The sequence below is a fragment of the Mobula hypostoma genome, unplaced genomic scaffold (assembly GCF_963921235.1).
Source record: "Mobula hypostoma unplaced genomic scaffold, sMobHyp1.1 scaffold_137, whole genome shotgun sequence".
Lineage (NCBI taxonomy): Eukaryota > Metazoa > Chordata > Chondrichthyes > Myliobatiformes > Myliobatidae > Mobula > Mobula hypostoma.
This window is the reverse complement of record NW_026948205.1, coordinates 158,070-179,792: the sequence shown is the minus strand read 5'-3', so window position 1 is coordinate 179,792 and position 21,723 is coordinate 158,070. Positions and strand designations below refer to the sequence as shown.

Below are 21,723 nucleotides of genomic sequence, written 5' to 3'. Positions count from 1 at the left end.
ACCATTACCCCTGTTACAGAGGGAGTCTCTCCCCCATTACTCCGTTACAGAGGGAGTCTCTCCCCCATTACTCTGTTACAGAGGGAGTCTCTCCCCCATTACCCCGTTACAGAGGGAATCTCTCCCCCATTACCCCCGTTACGGAGGGAGTCTCTCCCCCATTACTCCATTACAGAGGGAGTCTCTCCCCATTACCCCCATTACAGAGGGAGTCCCTCCCCCATCACCCCCGTTACAGAGGGAATCTCTCCCCCATTACCTGTTACAGAGGGAGCCTCTCCCCATTACCCCTGTTACAGAGGGAGCCTCTCCCCATTACCCCATTACAGAGAGAGTCTCTCCCCATTGTGCCTGTTACATTGGGGGTCTCTCCCCCATTACCCCCATTACAGAGGGAGTCTCTCGTTACCTTGTTACAGAGGGAGTCTCTCCCCCCATTACCCCTGTTACAGAGGGAGTCTCCCCATTACCCCTGTTACAGAGGGAGTCTCTCCCCCATTACCCCATTACAGAGGGAGTCTCTCCCCCATTACCCCATTACAGAGGGAGTCTCTCGTTACCCTGTTACAGAGGGAGTCTCCCCATTACCCCTGTTACAGAGGGAGTCTCTCCCCCATTACCGCATTACAGAGGGAGTCTCTCCCCCATTACCCCATTACAGAGGGAGTCTCTCGTTACCCTGTTACAGAGGCAGTGCGTGAAGGGGTTTGAACCTTCGAATTTAACTCTCTCCTTTGCCCTGTTTCTCTCCTCAGAAATGCCCAGCGTCCCAGGACCAGACAAGGTGAGATGTTTGCTCCCCGTAAAATAATCCTGTCCTGTGAAAAGTTTAGATGATGAGAACACTCAGTCCTCTTTTATTGTCATTTAGAAATGCGTACACGCCTTAAGAAATAATACAATGTTCCCCCGGGGGAGTGATATCACAGGAAAACAGGATAAACCAGATCCTAACACTGACAGAACCACATAATTACTACACATAGTTAAAGCAGTGCAAAGCAATACCGTAATTTGAAGAGCAGACCACGGGCACGGTAAAAAAATTCTCGAAGTCCCGAGTCGATCGACTCCCGAGTGCCCGATAGCACCTTTTCTAACTCTCCCGCGCCCCTCCCCTCCCACTCTTCCGCGCCCCCCCCCACCCCTTCCTCCATGTTTACTCTGCTCTCTGCCTGTTGCAGACAACACAAGACTAAAGGCGATGGAAGGGCCTGCGCGGGACGGAGCGCGTCGATGGCGCTCGCCGTTCGAGGACGCGAGGGAGTGACGGGGTGGGGGGAGCCCTCCGCTCCTACTGAGGGGCCTGACACTCTCCCTTTTACCTCCCTCCCCCGAGCTCTCTCCCTCCCCACTCCCCGCTTCCCTCGGCTCCGAGTGTTGGCACCCTCGAGGCGGTGCCGGAGCGCAGAGGGATTCCGACGCTCCCCGAACGTGGACGCGCCCGTCCAGGGCCACGTTTTATAGAACTCCCGTCTGGAGTACCACCTTCCCGTTACAGGGAAGGTGTGTGTTTGTGTGTGGGAGGGGGAGTTGGCGGGAGACTCGGAGAGGAGGCTCACACCGTGACGCTTCCTGGATTCGAGGGCGCGAGGGTCCGGATGAACGTGGGACGTTCTCCCCCACCCCCCGTGCGCCGGGGGAGGGGCGCACGGGGAATGGGGGGGAGACGGACCAGGCATGGGGGAAGGTGGGAGTGGTTTCGCTAGGTGTCTGGTTTTTAATTTAATCCGCTGGGCAGCAAACTTCATGTGCTGCGTTCCATGTTCAATACCCTGAAGGTCAAGGGACTGGGGGACCTCGGTGTATGAGGGTCGGACACACACCGTGAGCAGTCGGGAGTGTCGAGGGACAGAGGGACCTCGGTGTATGAGGGTAGGACACACACAGTGAGCAGTGGGGAGTGTCGAGGGACAGAGGGACCTCGGTGTATGAGGGTCGGACACACACAGTGAGCAGTGGGGAGTGTCGAGGGACAGGGGGACCTCGGTGTATGAGGGTAGGACACACACAGTGAGCAGTGGGGAGTGTCGAGGGACAGGGGAACCTCAGCGTACGAGGATAGGACACATACAGTGAGTGATGGGGCGTGTTGAGGGACAGGGGGATCTTGGTTAGTGAGGTAAGGACACTCACTGTGAACGGTGGGGAGTGTCGAGGGACAGAGGGACCTCGGTGTATGAGGGTCGGACACACACAGTGAGCAGTGGGGAGTGTCGAGGGACAGGGGGACCTCGGTGTATGAGGGTAGGACACACACAGTGAGCAGTGGGGAGTGTCGAGGGACAGGGGAACCTCAGCGTACGAGGATAGGACACATACAGTGAGTGATGGGGCGTGTTGAGGGACAGGGGGATCTTGGTTAGTGAGGTAAGGACACTCACTGTGAACGGTGGGGAGTGTCGAGGGACAGAGGGACCTCGGTGTATGAGGGTGAGACACTCACTGTGAACGGTGGGGAGTGTCGAGGGACAGGGGGACCTCGGTGTATGAGGGTGAGACACTCACTGTGAACGGTGGGGAGTGTCGAGGGACAGAGGGACCTCGGTGTATGAGGGTCGGACACACACAGTGAGCAGTGGGGAGTGTCGAGGGACAGGGGGACCTCGGTGTATGAGGGTAGGACACACACCGTGAACGGTGGGGAGTGTCGAGGGACAGGGGGACCTCGGTGTATGAGGGTGAGACACTCACTGTGAACGGTGGGGAGTGTCGAGGGACAGGGGGACCTCGGTGTATGAGGGTAGGACACACACCGTGAACGGTGGGGAGTGTCGAGGGACAGGGGGACCTCGGTGTATGAGGGTGAGACACTCACTGTGAACGGTGGGGAGTGTCGAGGGACAGGGGGACCTCGGTGTATGAGGGTGAGACACTCACTGTGAACGGTGGGGAGTGTCGAGGGACAGGGGGACCTCGGTGTATGAGGGTAGGACACACACAGTGAGCAGTGGGGAGTGTCGAGGGACAGAGGGACCTCGGTGTATGAGGGTCGGACACACACAGTGAGCAGTGGGGAGTGTCGAGGGACAGGGGGACCTCGGTGTATGAGGGTAGGACACACACCGTGAACGGTGGGGAGTGTCGAGGGACAGGGGGACCTCGGTGTATGAGGGTGAGACACTCACTGTGAACGGTGGGGAGTGTCGAGGGACAGGGGGACCTTGGTGTATGAGGGTAGGACACACACCGTGAACGGTGGGGAGTGTCGAGGGACAGGGGGACCTCGGTGTATGAGGGTGAGACACTCACTGTGAACGGTGGGGAGTGTCGAGGGACAGGGGGACCTCGGTGTATGAGGGTGAGACACTCACTGTGAACGGTGGGGAGTGTCGAGGGACAGGGGGACCTCGGTGTATGAGGGTAGGACACACACAGTGAGCAGTGGGGAGTGTCGAGGGACAGGGGGACCTCGGTGTATGAGGGTAGGACACACACCGTGAACGGTGGGGAGTGTCGAGGGACAGGGGGACCTCGGTGTATGAGGGTGAGACACTCACTGTGAACGGTGGGGAGTGTCGAGGGACAGGGGGACCTCGGTGTATGAGGGTAGGACACACACCGTGAACGGTGGGGAGTGTCGAGGGACAGGGGGACCTCGGTGTATGAGGGTGAGACACTCACTGTGAACGGTGGGGAGTGTCGAGGGACAGGGGGACCTCGGTGTATGAGGGTAGGACACACACAGTGAGCAGTGGGGAGTGTCGAGGGACAGAGGGACCTCGGTGTATGAGGGTCGGACACACACAGTGAGCAGTGGGGAGTGTCGAGGGACAGGGGGACCTCGGTGTACGAGGGTAGGACACTCACTGTGAGCAGTGGGGAGTGTCGAGGGACAGGGGGACCTCGGTGTATGAGGGTAGGACACACACCGTGAACGGTGGGGAGTGTCGAGGGACAGGGGGACCTCGGTGTATGAGGGTAGGACACACACCGTGAGCAGTGGGGAGTGTCGAGGGACAGGGGGACCTCGGTGTATGAGGGTAGGACACACACCGTGAACGGTGGGGAGTGTCGAGGGACAGGGGGACCTCGGTGTATGAGGGTGAGACACTCACTGTGAACGGTGGGGAGTGTCGAGGGACGGGGGACCTCGGTGTATGAGGGTAGGACACACACAGTGAGCAGTGGGGAGTGTCGAGGGACAGAGGGACCTCGGTGTATGAGGGTCGGACACACACAGTGAGCAGTGGGGAGTGTCGAGGGACAGAGGGACCTCGGTGTATGAGGGTAGGACACTCACTGTGAACGGTGGGGAGTGTCGAGGGACGGGGGACCTCGGTGTATGAGGGTAGGACACACACAGTGAGCAGTGGGGAGTGTCGAGGGACAGAGGGACCTCGGTGTATGAGGGTCGGACACACACAGTGAGCAGTGGGGAGTGTCGAGGGACAGAGGGACCTCGGTGTATGAGGGTAGGACACACACAGTGAGCAGTGGGGAGTGTCGAGGGACAGAGGGACCTCGGTGTATGAGGGTAGGACACACACAGTGAGCAGTGGGGAGTGTCGAGGGACAGGGGGACCTCGGTGTATGAGGGTAGGACACACACAGTGAGCAGTGGGGAGTGTCGAGGGACAGGGGGACCTCGGTGTATGAGGGTAGGACACACACAGTGAGCAGTGGGGAGTGTCGAGGGACAGGGGAACCTCAGCGTACGAGGATAGGACACATACAGTGAGTGATGGGGCGTGTTGAGGGACAGAGGGACCTCAGCGTACGAGGGTGGGACACACTCTGTGAATCGCTTCCAACTCCCTACCCAGCTCCCTGCCTCTAACTCCCTCCAAGCCTCAAACTCCTGCAACTGCCTCCAATCCCCTCCCTAAATGCCTGTGCCTCACTCGAAAAGATTTACGCCTTCCAGCCCCCCTCCCTCCACTTTTGACCCTATCCCGCTGCTGGGAACTTGTCAACTTTGATACTGTTAATAAAGTTTGGCCTACGGAAACCAGGCTGTCTGTCTGTCTTGTCTATCCCCGGAGTGGGCGTCGGGGTGGGGGGGGGGGGGGGGTCCGAGGAGGACGAGGTGAGAGGGTCCAGGGATGGGTAGGGGGCAGGCTTGAAGCTTTGGGGATGGAGGGCAGAGTCTGGGGGTGAGGAGTGGAGACTGTGGAGGGGAAGGGGTGTGGCTCGGGGGGGTTGTTGAGATGGGGGAGAGGTCTGGGAGGATTAAGGAGGGGGTTGGGACTGGGGAATGAGGCAGGGTCTGGGGGATTGAGGAGGGGACAGGGGGCAGCGGTGTCTGGGGGTATGTGGAGGGGACGGAGTCTAGGGGATTAAGGAGGAAGCAGGGTATGGGGGATTGAGGAGGGGCGGGTTCTGGGGACTGAGGGGGAAGCAGGGGTGTAGGGGGATTGAGGAGGAGGAGGAGGAGGGGGCAGAATCTGTGGATGGAGGACGAAGCAGGGTCTGGGGATTGAGGGGGGAAGCAGGGTGTTGGGGAGCAGTCTGGGGACAGAGGAGGGAGTGGGGTCAAGGGGGCATTGAGGAGGGGTGGGTGTAGGGTGTGGATGAGGGGGTGGTGTTTGGAGGGGCTGAGGAGGGGGAGGGGGCGGGGTTTGGTGGGGATTGAGGACGGGGCGGGGTCTAGGGGGAATGATGGTGGAGAGGGCGGGGTCTAGAGGGTCTGGGGGGATTGAGGATGCGGGGTTTGGGGGGGATTGATGAGGGGGTGGGGTCTCGGGGGGATGGTGGAGGGGGCAGGGTCTAGGGGAAGGAGGGTCTGGAGGAGGGGGCGGGGTTTGAGGACAGGGCGGGGTTTGGGGGGATTGATAAGGGGGCGGGGTCTAGGGTATGGAGGAGGGGAGGGGTTTGGGGGGAATGGTGGAGGGGGCGGGGTCTAGGGGATGGAGGAGGGAGCGGGTTCTAGGGGATGGAGGGGGGTCTGGAGGAGGGGCGGGGTCTGGGGGGATGGTGGAGGGGGCGGGGTCTAGGGGAAGGAGGGGGTCTGGGGGGATGGAGGAGGGGCGGGGTCTGGGGGATGGTGGAGGGGCGGGGTCTAGGGGATGGTGGAGGGGCGGGGTCTAGGGGATGGAGGGGGGTCTGGGGGGATGGAGGGGTCTAGGGGATGGAGGGGGGTCTGGGGGATGCAGGGGGGGTCTGGGGTGATGGAGGAGGGGCGGGGTCTGGGGGGATGGTGGAGGGGGCGGGGTCTAGGGGATGGAGGGGGGTCTGGGGGGAATGGAGGGGTCTAGGGGATGGAGGGGGTCTGGGGGGAATGGAGGGGTCTAGGGGATGGGGGGGCCGGGGGGATGGAGGGGTCGGGGGGGGGATGGAGGGGGGGTCTGGGGGGGATGGAGGGGGGTCTGGGGGGAATGGAGGGGTCTAGGGGATGGAGGGGGGGTCGGGGGGGAATGGAGGGGTCTAGGGGATGGAGGGGTCTAGGGGATGGCGGGGGGGTCTGGGGGGCATGGAGGGGGGTCTGGGAGGAATGGAGGGGTCTAGGGGATGGAGGGGGGTCTGGGGGGAATGGAGGGGTCTAGGAGATGGAGGGGGGGTCGGGGGGGATGGAGGGGGGTCTAGGGGATGGAGGGGGGGTCTGGGGGGGATGGAGGGGGGTCTGCGGGGAATGGAGGGGTCTGGGGGGAATGGAGGGGTCTAGGGGATGGAGGGGGGTCTGGGGGAATGGAGGGGTCTAGGGGATGGAGGGGGGGTCGGGGGGGATGGAGGGGTTAAGGGGATGGAGGGGGGTCTAGGGGATGGAGGGGGGTCTGGGGGGGATGGAGGGGGGTCTGGGGGGAATGGAGGGATCGGGGGGGATGGAGGGGTCTAGGGGATGGAGGGGGGTCTAGGGGATGGAGGGGGGTCTGGGGGGGATGGAGGGGGGTCTGCGGGGAATGGAGGGGTCTAGGGGATGGAGGGGGGGTCGGGGGGGATGGAGGGGTTTAGGGGATGGAGGGGGGGTCTGGGGGGGATGGAGGGGTCTACGGGATGGAGGGGGGTCTGGGGGGGATGGTGGAGGGGGCGGGGTCTAGGGGATGGAGGAGGGGGAGGGGTTTGGGGGAGAATGGTGGAGGGGGCGGGGTAAAGGGGATGGAGGAGGGGGAGGGGTTTGGGGGCGACAGAGGAGGGGCGGGGTCTGGGGGGGATGGTGGAGGGGGCGGGGTAAAGGGGATGGAGGAGGGGGCGGGGTCTAGGGGATGGAGGGGGGTCTGGCGGGATGGAGGAGGGGCGGGGTCTGGGGGATGGTGGAGGGGGCGGGGTCTAGGGGATGGAGGAGGGGGAGGGGTTTGGGGGGGAATGGTGGAGGGGGCGGGGTAAAGGGGATGGAGGAGGGGCGGGGTCTGGGGGAGATTGTGGAGGGGGCGGGGTAAAGGGGATGGAGGAGGGGGAGGGGTTTGGGGGGATGGTGGAGGGGCGGGGTCTAGGGGATGGAGGGGGGTCTGGCGGGATGGAGGAGGGGCGGGGTCTGGGGGGGATGGTGGAGGGGGCGGGGTCTAGGGGATGGAGGAGGGTCTGGGGGATGGAGGAGGGGGAGGGGTTTGGGGGGATGGTGGAGGGGGCGGGGTCTAGGGGATGGAGGGGGGTCTGGCGGGATGGAGGAGGGGCGGGGTCTGGGGGGGATGGTGGAGGGGGCGGGGTCTAGGGGATGGAGGGGGGTCTGGGGGATGGAGGAGGGGCGGGGTCTGGGGGAGATTGAGGGGGCGGGGTAAAGGGGATGGAGGAGGGGGAGGGGTTTGGGGGGATGGTGGAGGGGGCGGGGTCTAGGGGATGGAGGGGGGTCTGGGGGATGGAGGAGGGGCGGGGTCTGGGGGAGATTGTGGAGGGGGCGGGGTAAAGGGGATGGAGGAGGGGGAGGGGTTTGGGGGGATGGTGGAGGGGGCGGGGTCTAGGGGATGGAGGGGGGTCTGGGGGATGGAGGAGGGGCGGGGTCTGGGGGAGATTGTGGAGGGGGCGGGGTAAAGGGGATGGAGGAGGGGGAGGGGTTTGGGGGGATGGTGGAGGGGGCGGGGTCTAGGGGATGGAGGGGGGTCTGGGGGGATGGAGGAGGGGCGGGGTCTGGGGGAGATTGTGGAGGGGGCGGGGTAAAGGGGATGGAGGAGGGGGAGGGGTTTGGGGGGATGGTGGAGGGGGCGGGGTCTAGGGGATGGAGGGGGGTCTGGCGGGATGGAGGAGGGGCGGGGTCTGGGGGGGATGGTGGAGGGGGCGGGGTCTAGGGGATGGAGGGGGGTCTGGGGGATGGAGGAGGGGCGGGGTCTGGGGGAGATTGTGGAGGGGGCGGGGTAAAGGGGATGGAGGAGGGGGAGGGGTTTGGGGGGATGGTGGAGGGGGCGGGGTCTAGGGGATGGAGGGGGGTCTGGCGGGATGGAGGAGGGGCGGGGTCTGGGGGGGATGGTGGAGGGGGCGGGGTCTAGGGGATGGAGGGGGGTCTGGGGGATGGAGGAGGGGCGGGGTCTGGGGGAGATTGTGGAGGGGGCGGGGTAAAGGGGATGGAGGAGGGGGAGGGGTTTGGGGGGATGGTGGAGGGGGCGGGGTCTAGGGGATGGAGGGGGGTCTGGCGGGATGGAGGAGGGGCGGGGTCTGGGGGGGATGGTGGAGGGGGCGGGGTCTAGGGGATGGAGGGGGGTCTGGGGGATGGAGGAGGGGCGGGGTCTGGGGGAGATTGTGGAGGGGGCGGGGTAAAGGGGATGGAGGAGGGGGAGGGGTTTGGGGGGATGGTGGAGGGGGCGGGGTCTAGGGGATGGAGGGGGGTCTGGCGGGATGGAGGAGGGGCGGGGTCTGGGGGGGATGGTGGAGGGGGCGGGGTCTAGGGGATGGAGGGGGGTCTGGGGGATGGAGGAGGGGCGGGGTCTGGGGGAGATTGTGGAGGGGGCGGGGTAAAGGGGATGGAGGAGGGGGAGGGGTTTGGGGGGATGGTGGAGGGGGCGGGGTCTAGGGGATGGAGGGGGGTCTGGGGGGATGGAGGAGGGGCGGGGTCTGGGGGGATGGTGGAGGGGGCGGGGTCTAGGGGATGGAGGGGGGTCTGGGGGATGGAGGAGGGGCGGGGTCTGGGGGAGATTGTGGAGGGGGCGGGGTAAAGGGGATGGAGGAGGGGGAGGGGTTTGGGGGGATGGTGGAGGGGCGGGGTCTAGGGGATGGAGGGGGGTCTGGCGGGATGGAGGAGGGGCGGGGTCTGGGGGGGATGGTGGAGGGGGCGGGGTCTAGGGGATGGAGGGGGGTCTGGGGGATGGAGGAGGGGCGGGGTCTGGGGGAGATTGTGGAGGGGGCGGGGTAAAGGGGATGGAGGAGGGGGAGGGGTTTGGGGGGATGGTGGAGGGGGCGGGGTCTAGGGGATGGAGGGGGGTCTGGGGGGATGGAGGAGGGGCGGAGTCTGGGGGGATGGTGGAGGGGGCGGGGTCGTATTTTTGGGGCGTGGCCGGGCGGCTGATGTCACTGCGCCTGGGTGGGAGCTCGCGCTGACGCCTGCCAGCCGTTGTGATCTAAACCCGCCCAGAATGACGCGGGGGGAATAAAACCAGCAGGAAAAGAATCAGAATGGTAAAGGAGAGTTTGAAAGGGTGGAAAATAGTCGCAGACCAGCTGAACGGAGACGCTGACAATGACATGAAACCTAATTGCGACGCCGATTCTCAGAAATGGCGGCTGTCGTCACGGGAGAGGAAAGTCGCCCCGCGACGTGCGGTTTAATGACGTCGGACGCAGTGAGGTCCGGGGGACGCCTCCGGCCGCGTTGACGTCAGACGCAGTGAGGTCGGGCGTGAAGACGCGGCGATGGCGGACGACGTCATTGGCTGTCCGGAGAAAGGTGGGGGGGGTGTGCCCAGGCACCCGAGACGACTTCCGGTGGAGGCGACGGGAACTTCCGGTGCTGGAGAAGAGGAAAATGTAAGAAAATTGAGGGACGGGGGAAAGAGAAGGAGAAACGGGGGAGTGGGGTGTGGTGGAGAGGGAGTAAGAGGTGCGGAGGGGGTGAAGTGGGGAAGGAGAGGGTGGGGAGGGATGTGGGGGAGCGGAGGAGAGAGGGAGGTAGGGGGAAGACGAGGGAGAGAGAGGGGAGGGTCGGAGAGAGGGAGAGAGCGAAGGGAGGGAGAGGAGGAAGGGGGCAGAGGGAGAGGAGGTAGGGGGAGAGAGAGGAGGGAGGGAGTAGGGGGAGAAGGGGAGGGGGAAGGAGAGGGGGAAGGGAGAGGCAGAGGGGGGAGGGGAGAGAGAGGAAGGAGGGGAGGGAGAGAGAGGGAGAGGGGGTAGGGGGAGAGAGAGAGGAGGGAGGAAGTGGAGGGAGGGAGGGAGAGGAGGAAGGGGGCAGAGGGAGAGGAGGTAGGGGGAGAGAGAAGGGAGGGAGGGAGTAGGGGGAGAAGGGGAGGGGGAAGGAGAGGGGGAGGGGAGAGGCAGAGGGGGCAGGGGAGAGAGAGGAGAGAGGGAGAGGGGGTAGGGGAGAGAGAGGAGGGAGGGGAGGGAGAGAGAGAGGGAGAGGGGGCAGGGGAGAGAGAGAGAGGAGGGAGGGAGTGGAGGGAGGGAGTAGGGGGAGGGGGAGGGGGAGAGGCAGAGGGGGTAGGGGAGAGAGAGGAGGGGGAGGGAGTAGGGGGAGAGAGAAGAGGGAGGGAGGGGAGGGAGTAGGGGGAGAAGGGGAGGGGGAGGGGAGAGGCAGAGGGGGAGGGGAAGGGAGAGGGGGTGGGGGGAGAGAGAGGAGGGAGGGAGCGGAGAGAGGGAGTAACATAGAAACATAGAAAATAGGTGCAGGAGTAGGCCATTCGGCCCTTTGAGCCTGCACCGCCATTTATTATGATCATGGCTGATCATCCAACTCAGAACCCCGCCCCAGCCTTCCCTCCATACCCCCTGACCCCCGTAGCCACCAGGGCCATATCTAACTCCCTCTTAAATATAGCCAATGAACTGGCCTCAACAGTTTCCTGTGGCAGAGAATTCCATAGATTCACCACTCTCTGTGTGAAGAAGTTTTTCCTAATCTCGGTCCTAAAAGGCTTCCCCTCTATCCTCAAACTGTGACCCCTCGTTCTGGACTTCCCCAACATCGGGAACAATCTTCCTGCATCTAGCCTGTCCAATCCCTTTAGGATCTTATACGTTTCAATCAGATCCCCCTTCAATCTTCTAAATTCCAACGAGTACAAGCCCAGTTCATCCAGTCTTTCTTCATATGAAAGTCCTGCCATCCCAGGAATCAATCTGGTGAACCTTCTTTGATCCAGGCATCATCCAGGTGAATCTCCTCTGCACCCTCTCTAATCCATAGAAACATAGACAATAGGTGCAGGAGTAGGCCATTCGGCCCTTCGAGCCTGCACCGCCATTCAGTACGATCATGGCTGATCATCCAACTCAGAACCCTGTACCTGCCTTCCCTCCATACCCCCTGATCCCCGTAGCCACAAGGGCCATACCTAACCTTGTACAATATCTATCCTTGTACAACTGCAGTAGTACGTCCCTGCTCCTGTACTCGAATCCTCTCGCTATAAATGCCAGCATACCGTTCGCCTTTTTCACCGCCTGCTGTACCTGCATGCCCACTTTCAATGACTGGTGTATAATGACACCCAGGTCTCGTTGCACCTCCCCTTTTCCTTATCGGCCACCATTCAGATAATAATCTGTTTTCCTATTTTTGCCACCAAAGTGGATAACCTCACATTTATCTCATTAAATTGCATCTGCCATGAGTTTGCCCACTCACCCAACCTATCCAAGTCACCCTGCATCCTCTTAGCATCCTCCTCACAGCTAACACTGCCACCCAGCTTCGTGTCATCCGCAAACTTGGAGATGCTGCGTTTAATTCCCTCATCCAAGTCATTAATATATATTGTAAACAACTGGGGGGAGAAGGAGAGGGGGGGAGGGGAGGGAGAGGGGGGAGGGGAGGGGGAGGGGGGGAGGGGAGGGAGAGGGGGGAGGGGAGGGGGAGGGGGGGAGGGGAGGGAGAGGGGGGAGGGGAGGGGGGAGGGGAGGGAGAGGGGGGAGGGGAGGGGGAGGGGGGGAGGGGAGGAGGAGGGGGTAGGGGGGAGAAGGAGAGGGGGGGAGGGGAGGGAGAGGGGGGGAGGGGAGGGGGAGAGGGGGTGGGGGGAGAAGGAGAGGGGGGAGGGGAGAGGGAGAGGGGGTAGGGGGGAGAGAGAGGAGGGAGGGAGCGGAGAGAGGGAGTAGGGGGGAGAAGGAGAGGGGGAGGGGAGAGGGGGTAGGGGGAGAGAGGAGGGGGGAGGGAGGGGAGGGGGAGAGGGGGTGGGGGGAGAAGGAGAGGGGGGAGGGGAGAGGGAGAGGGGGTAGGGGGGAGAGAGGGAGTAGGGGGGAGAAGGGGAGGGGAGAGGGGGTAGGGAGAGAGAGGAGGGGGGAGGGAGGGGAGGGGGAGAGGGGGTGGGGGGAGAAGGAGAGGGGGGAGGGGAGAGGGAGAGGGGGTAGGGGGGAGGGAGGGAATGGGGGGAGAAGGGGAGGGGGAGAGAGGAGAGAGGAGGGGGGAGGGGAGGGGGAGAGGGGGTAGGGGGGAGAGAGAGGAGGGAGGGAGTGGAGAGAGGGAGTAGGGGGGAGAAGGAGAGGGGGAGGGGAGAGGGGGTAGGGGGAGAGAGGAGGGGGAAGGGGAGAGGGGGTAGGGGGAGAGAGGAGGGGGGAGGGAGGGAATGGGGGAGAAGGGGAGGGGGAGGGGAGAGAGGAGAGGGGGGGAGGGGAGGGGGGAGAGGGGGTAGGGGGAGAGAGAGGAGGGAGGGAGCGGAGAGAGGGAGTAGGGGGGAGAAGGAGAGGGGGGAGGGGAGAGGGGATAGGGGGAGAGAGGAGGGGGAGGGAGGGAATGGGGGGAGAAGGGGAGGGGGAGAGAGGGGAGGGGGCAGGGAGAGGGGGTGGGGAGAGAGAGAGGAGGGAGGGAGTAGAGGGGAGAGGGGGAGGGGGCAGGGGGAGAGGGCTGAGAAGAGAGTAGGAAGGGGAAAGGTGGGGAGGGAGAGGGGGAGAGAGGAACAGAGAAAGGAGAGAGAAAGGGAAGGAGAGAGGGAGGGAGGGGGCAGGGAGAGAGGGGAGGAAGGGGAGAGGGGTGAAGGAGATGGGAGGGAGGGGAGAGAGAGGGCTGAGAAGTGAGAAGAGAGTAGGAAGGGGAGGGAGGGAGAGGAGGAGAGAGGAACAGAGAGGGGGAGGAGAGAGAAAGGGAAGGGGAGGGGGGGCAGCGACAGATGTGGGCAGGGGTAGAGAGAGCTGGAGTGGGAGGTGAAGAGTGGATGAGGGGTAGAGAGATGGAGGGTAAGGCAGAGGGGGTAGAGATAGGTGGATGGAGATGGAGAGAATTGGGGATGGGGAGGGACAGCGGTGTGAGACGGGAGAGGTAGGAGGAGGGTGGAAGAGCGTGGTGGCGAGATGGGACTAGAGGGAGAGGTGGAGTGGGGCAGAGTATGGTGGAGGGAGGGAGGGAGGTGGGGTGACAGAGGGAGGGGGCTGAGTGGTGGGGAGAGGAAGGCGGAGGGGAAGAGTGAGGTTGATGGAGAGAAAGGGGGAGGAGAGTGAGAGGGCAGAGATAGGTGGAGGGAGGGAGAGAGTGGTAGGGAGATAGAGAGTTTGGGGAGTGAGGAGGAGTCGAGAGAGGTGGAGGGAGTGACGGAAGGAAGAGACGCAGGGAGGAGGAGAGAGGGGGCTCGAGGTGGGTGTCGAGAGCTGGAGGGGGAGGGAGGCGGAGGGACTGGTGGGGAGAGGGAGGGAGAGAGAATTGTGGGGAGAGGGAGAGAAGGGGGTTGTGGTAGATGGAGAGAGAGAGGTGGGGGTGAGAAGGGGAGACAGCTGGATGGAGGGAGGGAGAGAGGTGCGGCGATGGAGGGAGGAGAGAGGTGAGGCCGGTGAGAGAGCTGGGGAGGGGGGGCAGGATGGGAGTGGAGGGAGGGGACGAGGAGCGGGAGGGAGACACGGGGCGGGCAGGGGTGGGGGGAGTGAGAAAGCGAAGAGCCTGAGAGGGGAGTTCCGGATGAGATGGAGACGAGGGGAACGGACGGACGAGGCAGGAGGGGAACGGAAGGGGTGACCGGGGGAGAAGTCGGGGTGTCGAGCTGAGGCGTTGGATATGACGGCGGGGGTGTGGAGGAGGGGGAATGTCGGGCAAGAGGGTGAGGGGGGGAGAGACGGGGGGGTGAAACGGGACGGAGGGAGGGGGACAGCAGTGATAGCGGAGGGGAGAGTCTGAGAGAACGGGGAAGCGGGACAGAGAGATTGACACTGGGGGGGAGCGACAGGAGTGGGGGAGAGATTTGCAGGTGTGGGCAGCTTTGGGAGGGCTGGGGGTGGGAGACAGCATAGTGTGATTGATTTTAGATGCTAATGTAATCTTGTTTTCTATTTTGTGTTTCCTTTACACCCTCCCCCCTTCACCCCCCCTTCGCCCTCCCCCCTTCGCCCTCCCCCCTTCGCCCTCCCCCTTCACCCTCCCCTTCACACTCCCCCTTCACCCTCCTTCCCCACCCCCTCTCCCCTTCCCTCCTCCCTCTCCTCCCCCTCCCCCTCCCCCTCCCTCTCCCCTCCCCCTCTCTCTCCCCTCCCCCTCCCTCCTTCACCCTCCCTCCTTCCCCCTCCCCCTCCCCTCCTTCCCCCTCCCCCTCCCTTCCTTACCCCTCTCCCCTTCCCCCTCTCCCCTACCCCCTCTCCCCTTCCCCCTCTCCCCTCACCTCCTTCCCCCTCCCCCTCCCCTCCTTCCCCCTCCTCCCTCTTCCCCCTCCTCCCTCTCCCCTCTTCCCCCCTCCCCCCTCCCCTCCTCCCTCCCCACCCTCTCCCTCACTCTCCCTTCCCCCTCCCTCCTTCCCCCTCCCCCTCCCCCTCCCTTCCTTACCCCTGTTCCCTCCCCTCCTTCCCCCTCCCCTCTCCCCTCCTTCCCCCTCCCCCCTCCTTCCCCCTCCTCCCTCCTTCCCCCTCCTCCCTCTCTTCCTTACCCCTCTCCCCTTCCCCCTCTCCCCTCACCTCCTTCCCCCTCCCCCTCCCCTCCTTCCCCCTCCTCCCTCTTCCCCCTCCTCCCTCTCCCCTCTTCCCCCCTCCCCCCCTCCCCCTCACTCCCTCCCCACCCTCTCCCTCACACCCTTCCCCCTGCCCTCACATCCCCTTTGCCTGCCTGTTACCCACCGTCCTCCGTCCCCCGTCTCCCTCTCTCCCCCAGGGACCCGTTCGCTGCCCACCGCCAGCACATGTCTGCACTTTTCGGGGGCCTCGGCTCCCCGCTGGGCTTCGACCCCTTCCTGAGCCTGACCGATGGCCGCACCGCCCTCGCTCCCCACCCCGGCGCCCTGCAGCACTCCCGCCGGGCAATACAGGTTGGTCTGACTCTGCTCGTCTCACCCCGACAGGGCGTTCCGCACGGCCGCCACTCCCCGTGTGGAAAAACCTCCCTCTGATCGCCGAGAAATTATGCCCCCTCGTATCACTTCTGCCCTCGGGGAAAAGTCTCTGGCCGTCCACTCGATCAGTCTCTGGATCTATGCCTCTTATCATCTTGTACACCTCTATCAAGTCCTCTGTACCCTCTCTAATCCAGGCAGCGTCCTGGTAAATCTCCTCTGCACCTTCTCTAATCCAGGCAGCATCCTGGTAAATCTCCTCTGCACCCTCTCTAATCCAGGCAGCATCCTGGTGAATCTCCTCTGTACCCTCTCTAATCCAGGCAGCATCCTGGTGAATCTCCTCTGCACCCTCTCTAATCCAGGCAGCACCCTGGTAAATCTCCTCTGCACCCTCTCCAATCCAGGCAGCATCCTGGTGAATCTCCTCTGCACCCTCTCTAATCCAGGCAGCGTCCCGGTGAGTCTCCTCTGCACCCTCTCTAATCCAGGCAGCATCCTGGTGAACCTCCTCTGCACCCTCTCTAATCCAGGCAGCATCCTGGTGAATCTCCTCTGCACCCTCTCTAATCCAGGCAGCATCCTGGTGAGTCTCCTCTGCACCTTCTCTAATCCAGGCAGCATCCTGTTGATTCTCCTCTGCACCCTCTCTAATCCAGGCAGCATCCTGGTGAACCTCCTCTGCACCCTCTCTAATCCAGGCAGCGTCCCGGTGAATCTCCTCTGCACCCTCTCTAATCCAGGCAGCGTCCCGGTGAGTCTCCTCTGCTCCCTCTCTAATCCAGGCAGCGTCCCGGTGAGTCTCCTCTGCACCCTCTCTAATCCAGGCAGCATCCTGGTGAATCTCCTCTGCACCCTCTCTAATCCAGGCAGCTTCCGGGTGAATCTCCTCTGCACCCTCTCTAATCCAGGCAGCATCCTGGTGAATCTCCTCTGCACCCTCTCTAATCCAGGCAGCATCCTGGTGAGTCTCCTCTGCACCTTCTCTAATCCAGGCAGCATCCTGTTGATTCTCCTCTGCACCCTCTCTAATCCAGGCAGCATCCTGGTGAATCTCCTCTGCACCCTCTCTAATCCAGGCAGCGTCCCGGTGAATCTCCTCTGCATCCTCTCTAATCCAGGCAGCATCCTGGTGAATCTCCTCTGCACCCTCTCTAATCCAGGCAGCATCCTGGTGAATCTCCTCTGCACCCTCTCTAATCCAGGCAGCATCCTGGTGAACCTCCTCTGCACCTTCTCTAATCCAGGCAGCATCCTGGTGAATCTCCTCTGCACCCTCTCTAATCCAGGCAGCATCCTGGTGAGTCTCCTCTGCACCTTCTCTAATCCAGGCAGCATCCTGTTGATTCTCCTCTGCACCCTCTCTAATCCAGGCAGCATCCTGGTGAACCTCCTCTGCACCCTCTCTAATCCAGGCAGCGTCCCGGTGAGTCTCCTCTGCTCCCTCTCTAATCCGGGCAGCATCCTGGTGAATCTCATCTGCACCCTCTCTAATCCAGGCAGCACCCTGGTGAATCTCCTCTGCTCCCTCTCTAATCCGGGCAGCATCCTGGTGAATCTCCTCTGCACCCTCTCTAATCCAGGCAGCATCCTGGTGAATCTCCTCTGCACCCTCTCTAATCCGGGCAGCATCCTGGTGAATCTCCTCTGCACCTTCTCTAATCCAGGCAGCGTCCCGGTGAATCTCCTCTGTACCCTCTCTAATCCAGGCAGCGTCCCGGTGAGTCTCCTCTGCTCCCTCTCTAATCCGGGCAGCATCCTGGTGAATCTCATCTGCACCCTCTCTAATCCAGGCAGCACCCTGGTGAATCTCCTCTGCTCCCTCTCTAATCCGGGCAGCATCCTGGTGAATCTCCTCTGCACCCTCTCTAATCCAGGCAGCATCCTGGTGAATCTCTAATCCAGGCAGAATCTCTAATCTACCCTCTCTAATCCAGGCAGCATCCTGGTGAATCTCCTCTGCACCCTCTCTGATCCAGGCATCATCCAGGTGAATCTCCTCTGCACCCTCTCTAATCCATAGAAACATAGACAATAGGTGCAGGAGTAGGCCATTCGGCCCTTCGAGCCTGCACCGCCATTCAGTACGATCATGGCTGATCATCCAACTCAGAACCCTGTACCTGCCTTCCCTCCATACCCCCTGATCCCCGTAGCCACAAGGGCCATACCTAACCTTGTACAATATCTATCCTTGTACAACTGCAGTAGTACGTCCCTGCTCCTGTACTCGAATCCTCTCGCTATAAATGCCAGCATACCATTTGCCTTTTTCACCGCCTGCTGTACCTGCATGCCCACTTTCAATGACTGGTGTATAATGACACCCAGGTCTCGTTGCACCTCCCCTTTTCCTAATCGGCCACCATTCAGATAATAATCTGTTTTCCTGTTTTTGCCACCAAAGTGGATAACCTCACATTTACCCACATTAAATTGCATCTGCCATGAATTTGCCCATTCACCTAATCTATCCAAGTCACCCTGCCTGCTCTTAGCATCCTCCTTACAGCTAACACTGCCGCCCAGCTTCGTGTCATCCGCAAACTTGAAGGTGCTGCATTAAATTCCTTCATCTAGGTCATTAATATATATTGTAAACAACTGGGGTCCCAGCACTGAGCCTTGCGGTACCCCACTAGTCACTGCCTGCCATTCTGAAAAGGTCCCGTTTATTCCCACTCTTTGCTTCCTGTCTGCTAACCAATTCCCTATCCACATCAATACCTTACCCCCAATACCGTGTGCTTTAAGTTTGCACACTAATCTCCTGTGTGGGACCTTGTCAAAAGCCTTTTGAAAATTCAAATATACCACATCCACTGGTTCTCCCCTATCCACTCTACTAGTTACATCCTCAAAAAATTCTATGAGATTCGTCAGACATGATTTTCCTTTCACAAATCCATGCTGACTTTGTCCGATCATTTCTCCGCTTTCCAAATGTGCTGTTATCACATCTTTGATAACTGACTCCAGCAGTTTCCCCACCACCGACGTTAGGCTAACCGGTCTATAATTCCCCGGTTTCTCTCTCCCTCCTTTTTTAAAAAGTGGGGTTACATTACCCACCCTCCAATCCTCAGGAACTAGTCCAGAATCTAAAGAGTTTTGAAAAATTATCACTAATGCATCCACTATTTCTTGGGCTACTTCCTTAAGCACTCTGGGATGCAGACCATCTGGCCCTGGGGATTTATCTGCCTTTAATCCGTTCAATTTACCTAACACCACTTCCTTACTAACATGTATTTCGCTCAGTTCCTCCATCTCACTGGACCCTCTGTCCCCTACTATTTCTGGAAGATTATTTATGTCCTCCTTCGTGAAGACAGAACCAAAGTAATTATTCAATTGGTCTGCCATGTCCTTGCTCCCCATAATCAATTCACCTGTTTCTGTCTGCAGGGGACCGACATTTGTCTTTACCAGTCTTTTCCTTTTTACATATCTATAAAAGCTTTTACAGTCCGTTTTTATGTTCCCTGCCAATTTTCTCTCATAATCTTTTTCCCCCTTCCTAATTAAGCCCTTTGTCCTCCTCTGCTGAACTCTGAATTTCTCCCAGTCCTCAGGTGAGCCACTTTCTCTGGCTAATTTGTATGCTTCTTCTTTGGAATTGATACTATCCCTAATTTCCCTTGTCAGCCACGGGTGCACTATCTTCCCTGATTTATCCCGGTGAATCTCCTCTGCACTCTCTCTAACTGGACAGCACCCTGGTGAATCTCCTCTGCACCCTCTCTAATCCAGGCAGCACCCTGGTGAATCTCCTCTGCACCCTCTCTAATCCAGGCAGCATCCTGGTGAATCTCCTCTACACCCTCTCTAATCCAGGCAGCACCCTGGTGAATCTCCTCTGCACCTTCTCTAATCCAGGCAGCATCCTGGTGAATCTCCTCTGCACCCTCTCTAATCCAGGCAGCATCCTGGCGAATCTCCTCTGCACCCTCTCTAATCCAGGCAGCATCCTGGTGAATCTCCTCTGCACCCTCTCTAATCCAGGCAGCATCCTGGTGAATCTCCTCTGCACCCTCTCTAATCCAGGCAGCATCCTGGTCAATCTCCTCTGCACCCTCTCTGACCCAGGCAGCATCCTGGTGAATCTCCTCTGCACCCTCTCTGATCCGGACAGCAGCCTGGTGAATCTCCTCTGCACCCTCTCTAATCCAGACAGCATCCTGGTGAATCTCGTCTGCACCCTCTCTAATCCAGGCAGCATCCTGTTGATTCTCCTCTGCACCCTCTCTAATCCAGACAGCATCCTGGTGAATCTCCTCTGCTCCCTCTCTAATCCAGGCAGCATCCTGGCGAATCTCTTCTGCACTCTCTCCAATCCGGGCAGCATCCTGGCGAATCTCCTCTGCACCCTCTCTAATCCAGGCAGCGTCCTGGTGAATCTCCTCTGCACCATCTCTAATCCAGGCAGCATCCTGGTGAATCTCCTTTGCACCCTCTCTAATCCAGGCAGCATCCTGGTGAATCTCCTCTGCACCCTCTCTGACCCAGGCAGCATCCTGGTGAATCTCCTCTGCACCCTCTCTGATCCGGGCAGCAGCCTGGTGAATCTCCTCTGCACCCTCTCTAATCCAGGCAGCATCCTGGTGAATCTCCTCTGCACCCTCTCTAATCCGGGCAGCATCCTGGCGAATCTCTTCTGCACCCTCTCTAATCCAGGCAGCATCCTGGTGAATCTCCTCTGCACCCTCTCTGATCCGGGCAGCAGCCTGGTGAATCTCCTCTGCACCCTCTCTAATCCAGGCAGCATCCTGGTGAATCTCCTCTGCACCCTCTCTAATCCGGGCAGCATCCTGGCGAATCTCTTCTGCACCCTCTCTAATCCAGGCAGCATCCTGGCGAATCTCCTCTGCACCCTCTCTGAAGCTCCCGCATCCCTCCTATAATGAGGCGACCAGAGCTGAACACAATACTCCCAGTGTGGTCTAACCAGGGTTTTCCAGAGCTGCGACATTACAAAGAAGGATGAGAGGAGGTCTTGTAGAAGCATTTCAAATTATGAAAGGGATAGATAAGATACAGGCAGGAGAGTTGTTTCCATTGGTAGGTGAGACTAGGACTAGGGGACATAGCCTCAAGATTCAGGGCAGTCGATCTACGACAGAGACGAGGAGGAACTGCTTTTCCCAGAGAGTGATGAATATGTGGCTATCTCAGTAAATATATATTTAAGACAATGTTGGATAGATTTTTGCATAGTCGGGGAATTAAGAGTTATGGGGGAAAAGGCAGGTGTGTAGAGATGAGTCCATGGTCAGATCAGCCATGATCTTATTGAATGGCGGGGCCGGCCGGATGGCCGACTCCTGCTCCTATTTCTTGTGTTCTTTTGTACCTCGCAGAGTGTTTGACCTTGCAAAGTGAACCAGTCCTCACTTTGAACTGCATCTGCCACCTCTCGGCCCAGCCGTGCGTCCGGTCTCTGTCCCGTTGTCACCCACGACAGCCGTCCGCCCTCCGGGCAGAATACGCCCCAAGTACAGCCGTCTGAGGGCAAACCAGTTCTGTCCCCACCTTTCCCGGGATCTGGTGCCTCCTGATCTTCTGAAGAGCCTTGTCCAACGGCGCACTAACCCTCCACGTCCGCTGTGCTGCCTTCATCGACGGGCCTTGTCGCGTGCTCAAAGATTTCAGCCAGGCTCACCGGACACGAGCTGCCCCTCAGAAAGCCAGGCTGACCCTCGTCACCAGACCGTCTCTCTCCAAGTGCCCCTCAATCACGTCTCTAAGGATCTCTGTTGATAGGATTCACCCGTCTTATCACTCCCAGGTTGTCCCGACTGCCTCTTTTGAAGAACTGCAGTCATATTTGTCACCCTCCCGTGACACGGCACTACTCCTGATTATCGCCAGAGGCTCAGCAATCTCCTTCCTCACTTCCCGGAGTCCCGGAGGATATTTCGTCCATCGAGTCTGCTCCAGTGCTGGTTCAATTTTCCTCTCAGCTCCAATCTCCAGCCTTCCCCCCTCCCAAATCTCTTACCAAGTGATCTAAATTAGTTACAAATATAAAACGCAAAATCAATAACGTTCACCCTCTTCAGGTCAGTATTTAGTAGGATTTTCTTTAGGTTATGAGGACACTCAGTCCTTGTTTATTGTCATTTAGAAATGCAAGCATTAAAAAATGATGCAGTGTTCCTCCGGAATGATATCACACAAAAAAAACAGGACAAGCCAACCACATAATTATAACATATGCGATGCCAGTGATGTTGTGGGGATGGAACTGGACTCTCTGACAGCGGTGTCTGAAAAGAGGTTGCTGTCTAAGTTGCATGCCATCTTGGACAATGTCTCCCATCCACTACATAATGTACTGGGTGGGCACAGGAGTACATTCAGCCAGAGACTCATTCCACCGAGATGCAACACAGAGCGTCATAGGAAGTCATTCCTGCCTGTGGCCATCAAACTTTACAACTCCTCCCTTGGAGGGTCAGATGCCCTGAGCCAATAG

At 60.3% G+C, this 21,723-nt stretch overlaps 2 protein-coding genes across 2 annotated transcripts in view; both read left to right on the top strand.

The window, feature by feature from the left end:
• The window catches only part of LOC134341806 (tapasin-related protein-like), a 32,108-nt gene extending 30,836 nt beyond the window's left edge, over positions 1-1,272 (top strand). The window contains exons 7-8 of the mRNA XM_063039744.1: positions 756-784; positions 1,185-1,272. Of these exons, the coding sequence (XP_062895814.1) occupies positions 756-784; positions 1,185-1,199 (44 nt within the window). The 3' untranslated portion in view covers positions 1,200-1,272. The remainder of the gene's footprint in view (positions 1-755; positions 785-1,184) is intronic.
• Positions 1,237-21,723, top strand: part of LOC134341807 (uncharacterized) — a 64,805-nt gene continuing 44,318 nt past the window's right edge. Inside the window, exons 1-3 of the mRNA XM_063039745.1 lie at positions 1,237-1,274; positions 9,577-9,828; positions 15,068-15,221. Of these exons, the coding sequence (XP_062895815.1) occupies positions 1,237-1,274; positions 9,577-9,828; positions 15,068-15,221 (444 nt within the window). The remainder of the gene's footprint in view (positions 1,275-9,576; positions 9,829-15,067; positions 15,222-21,723) is intronic.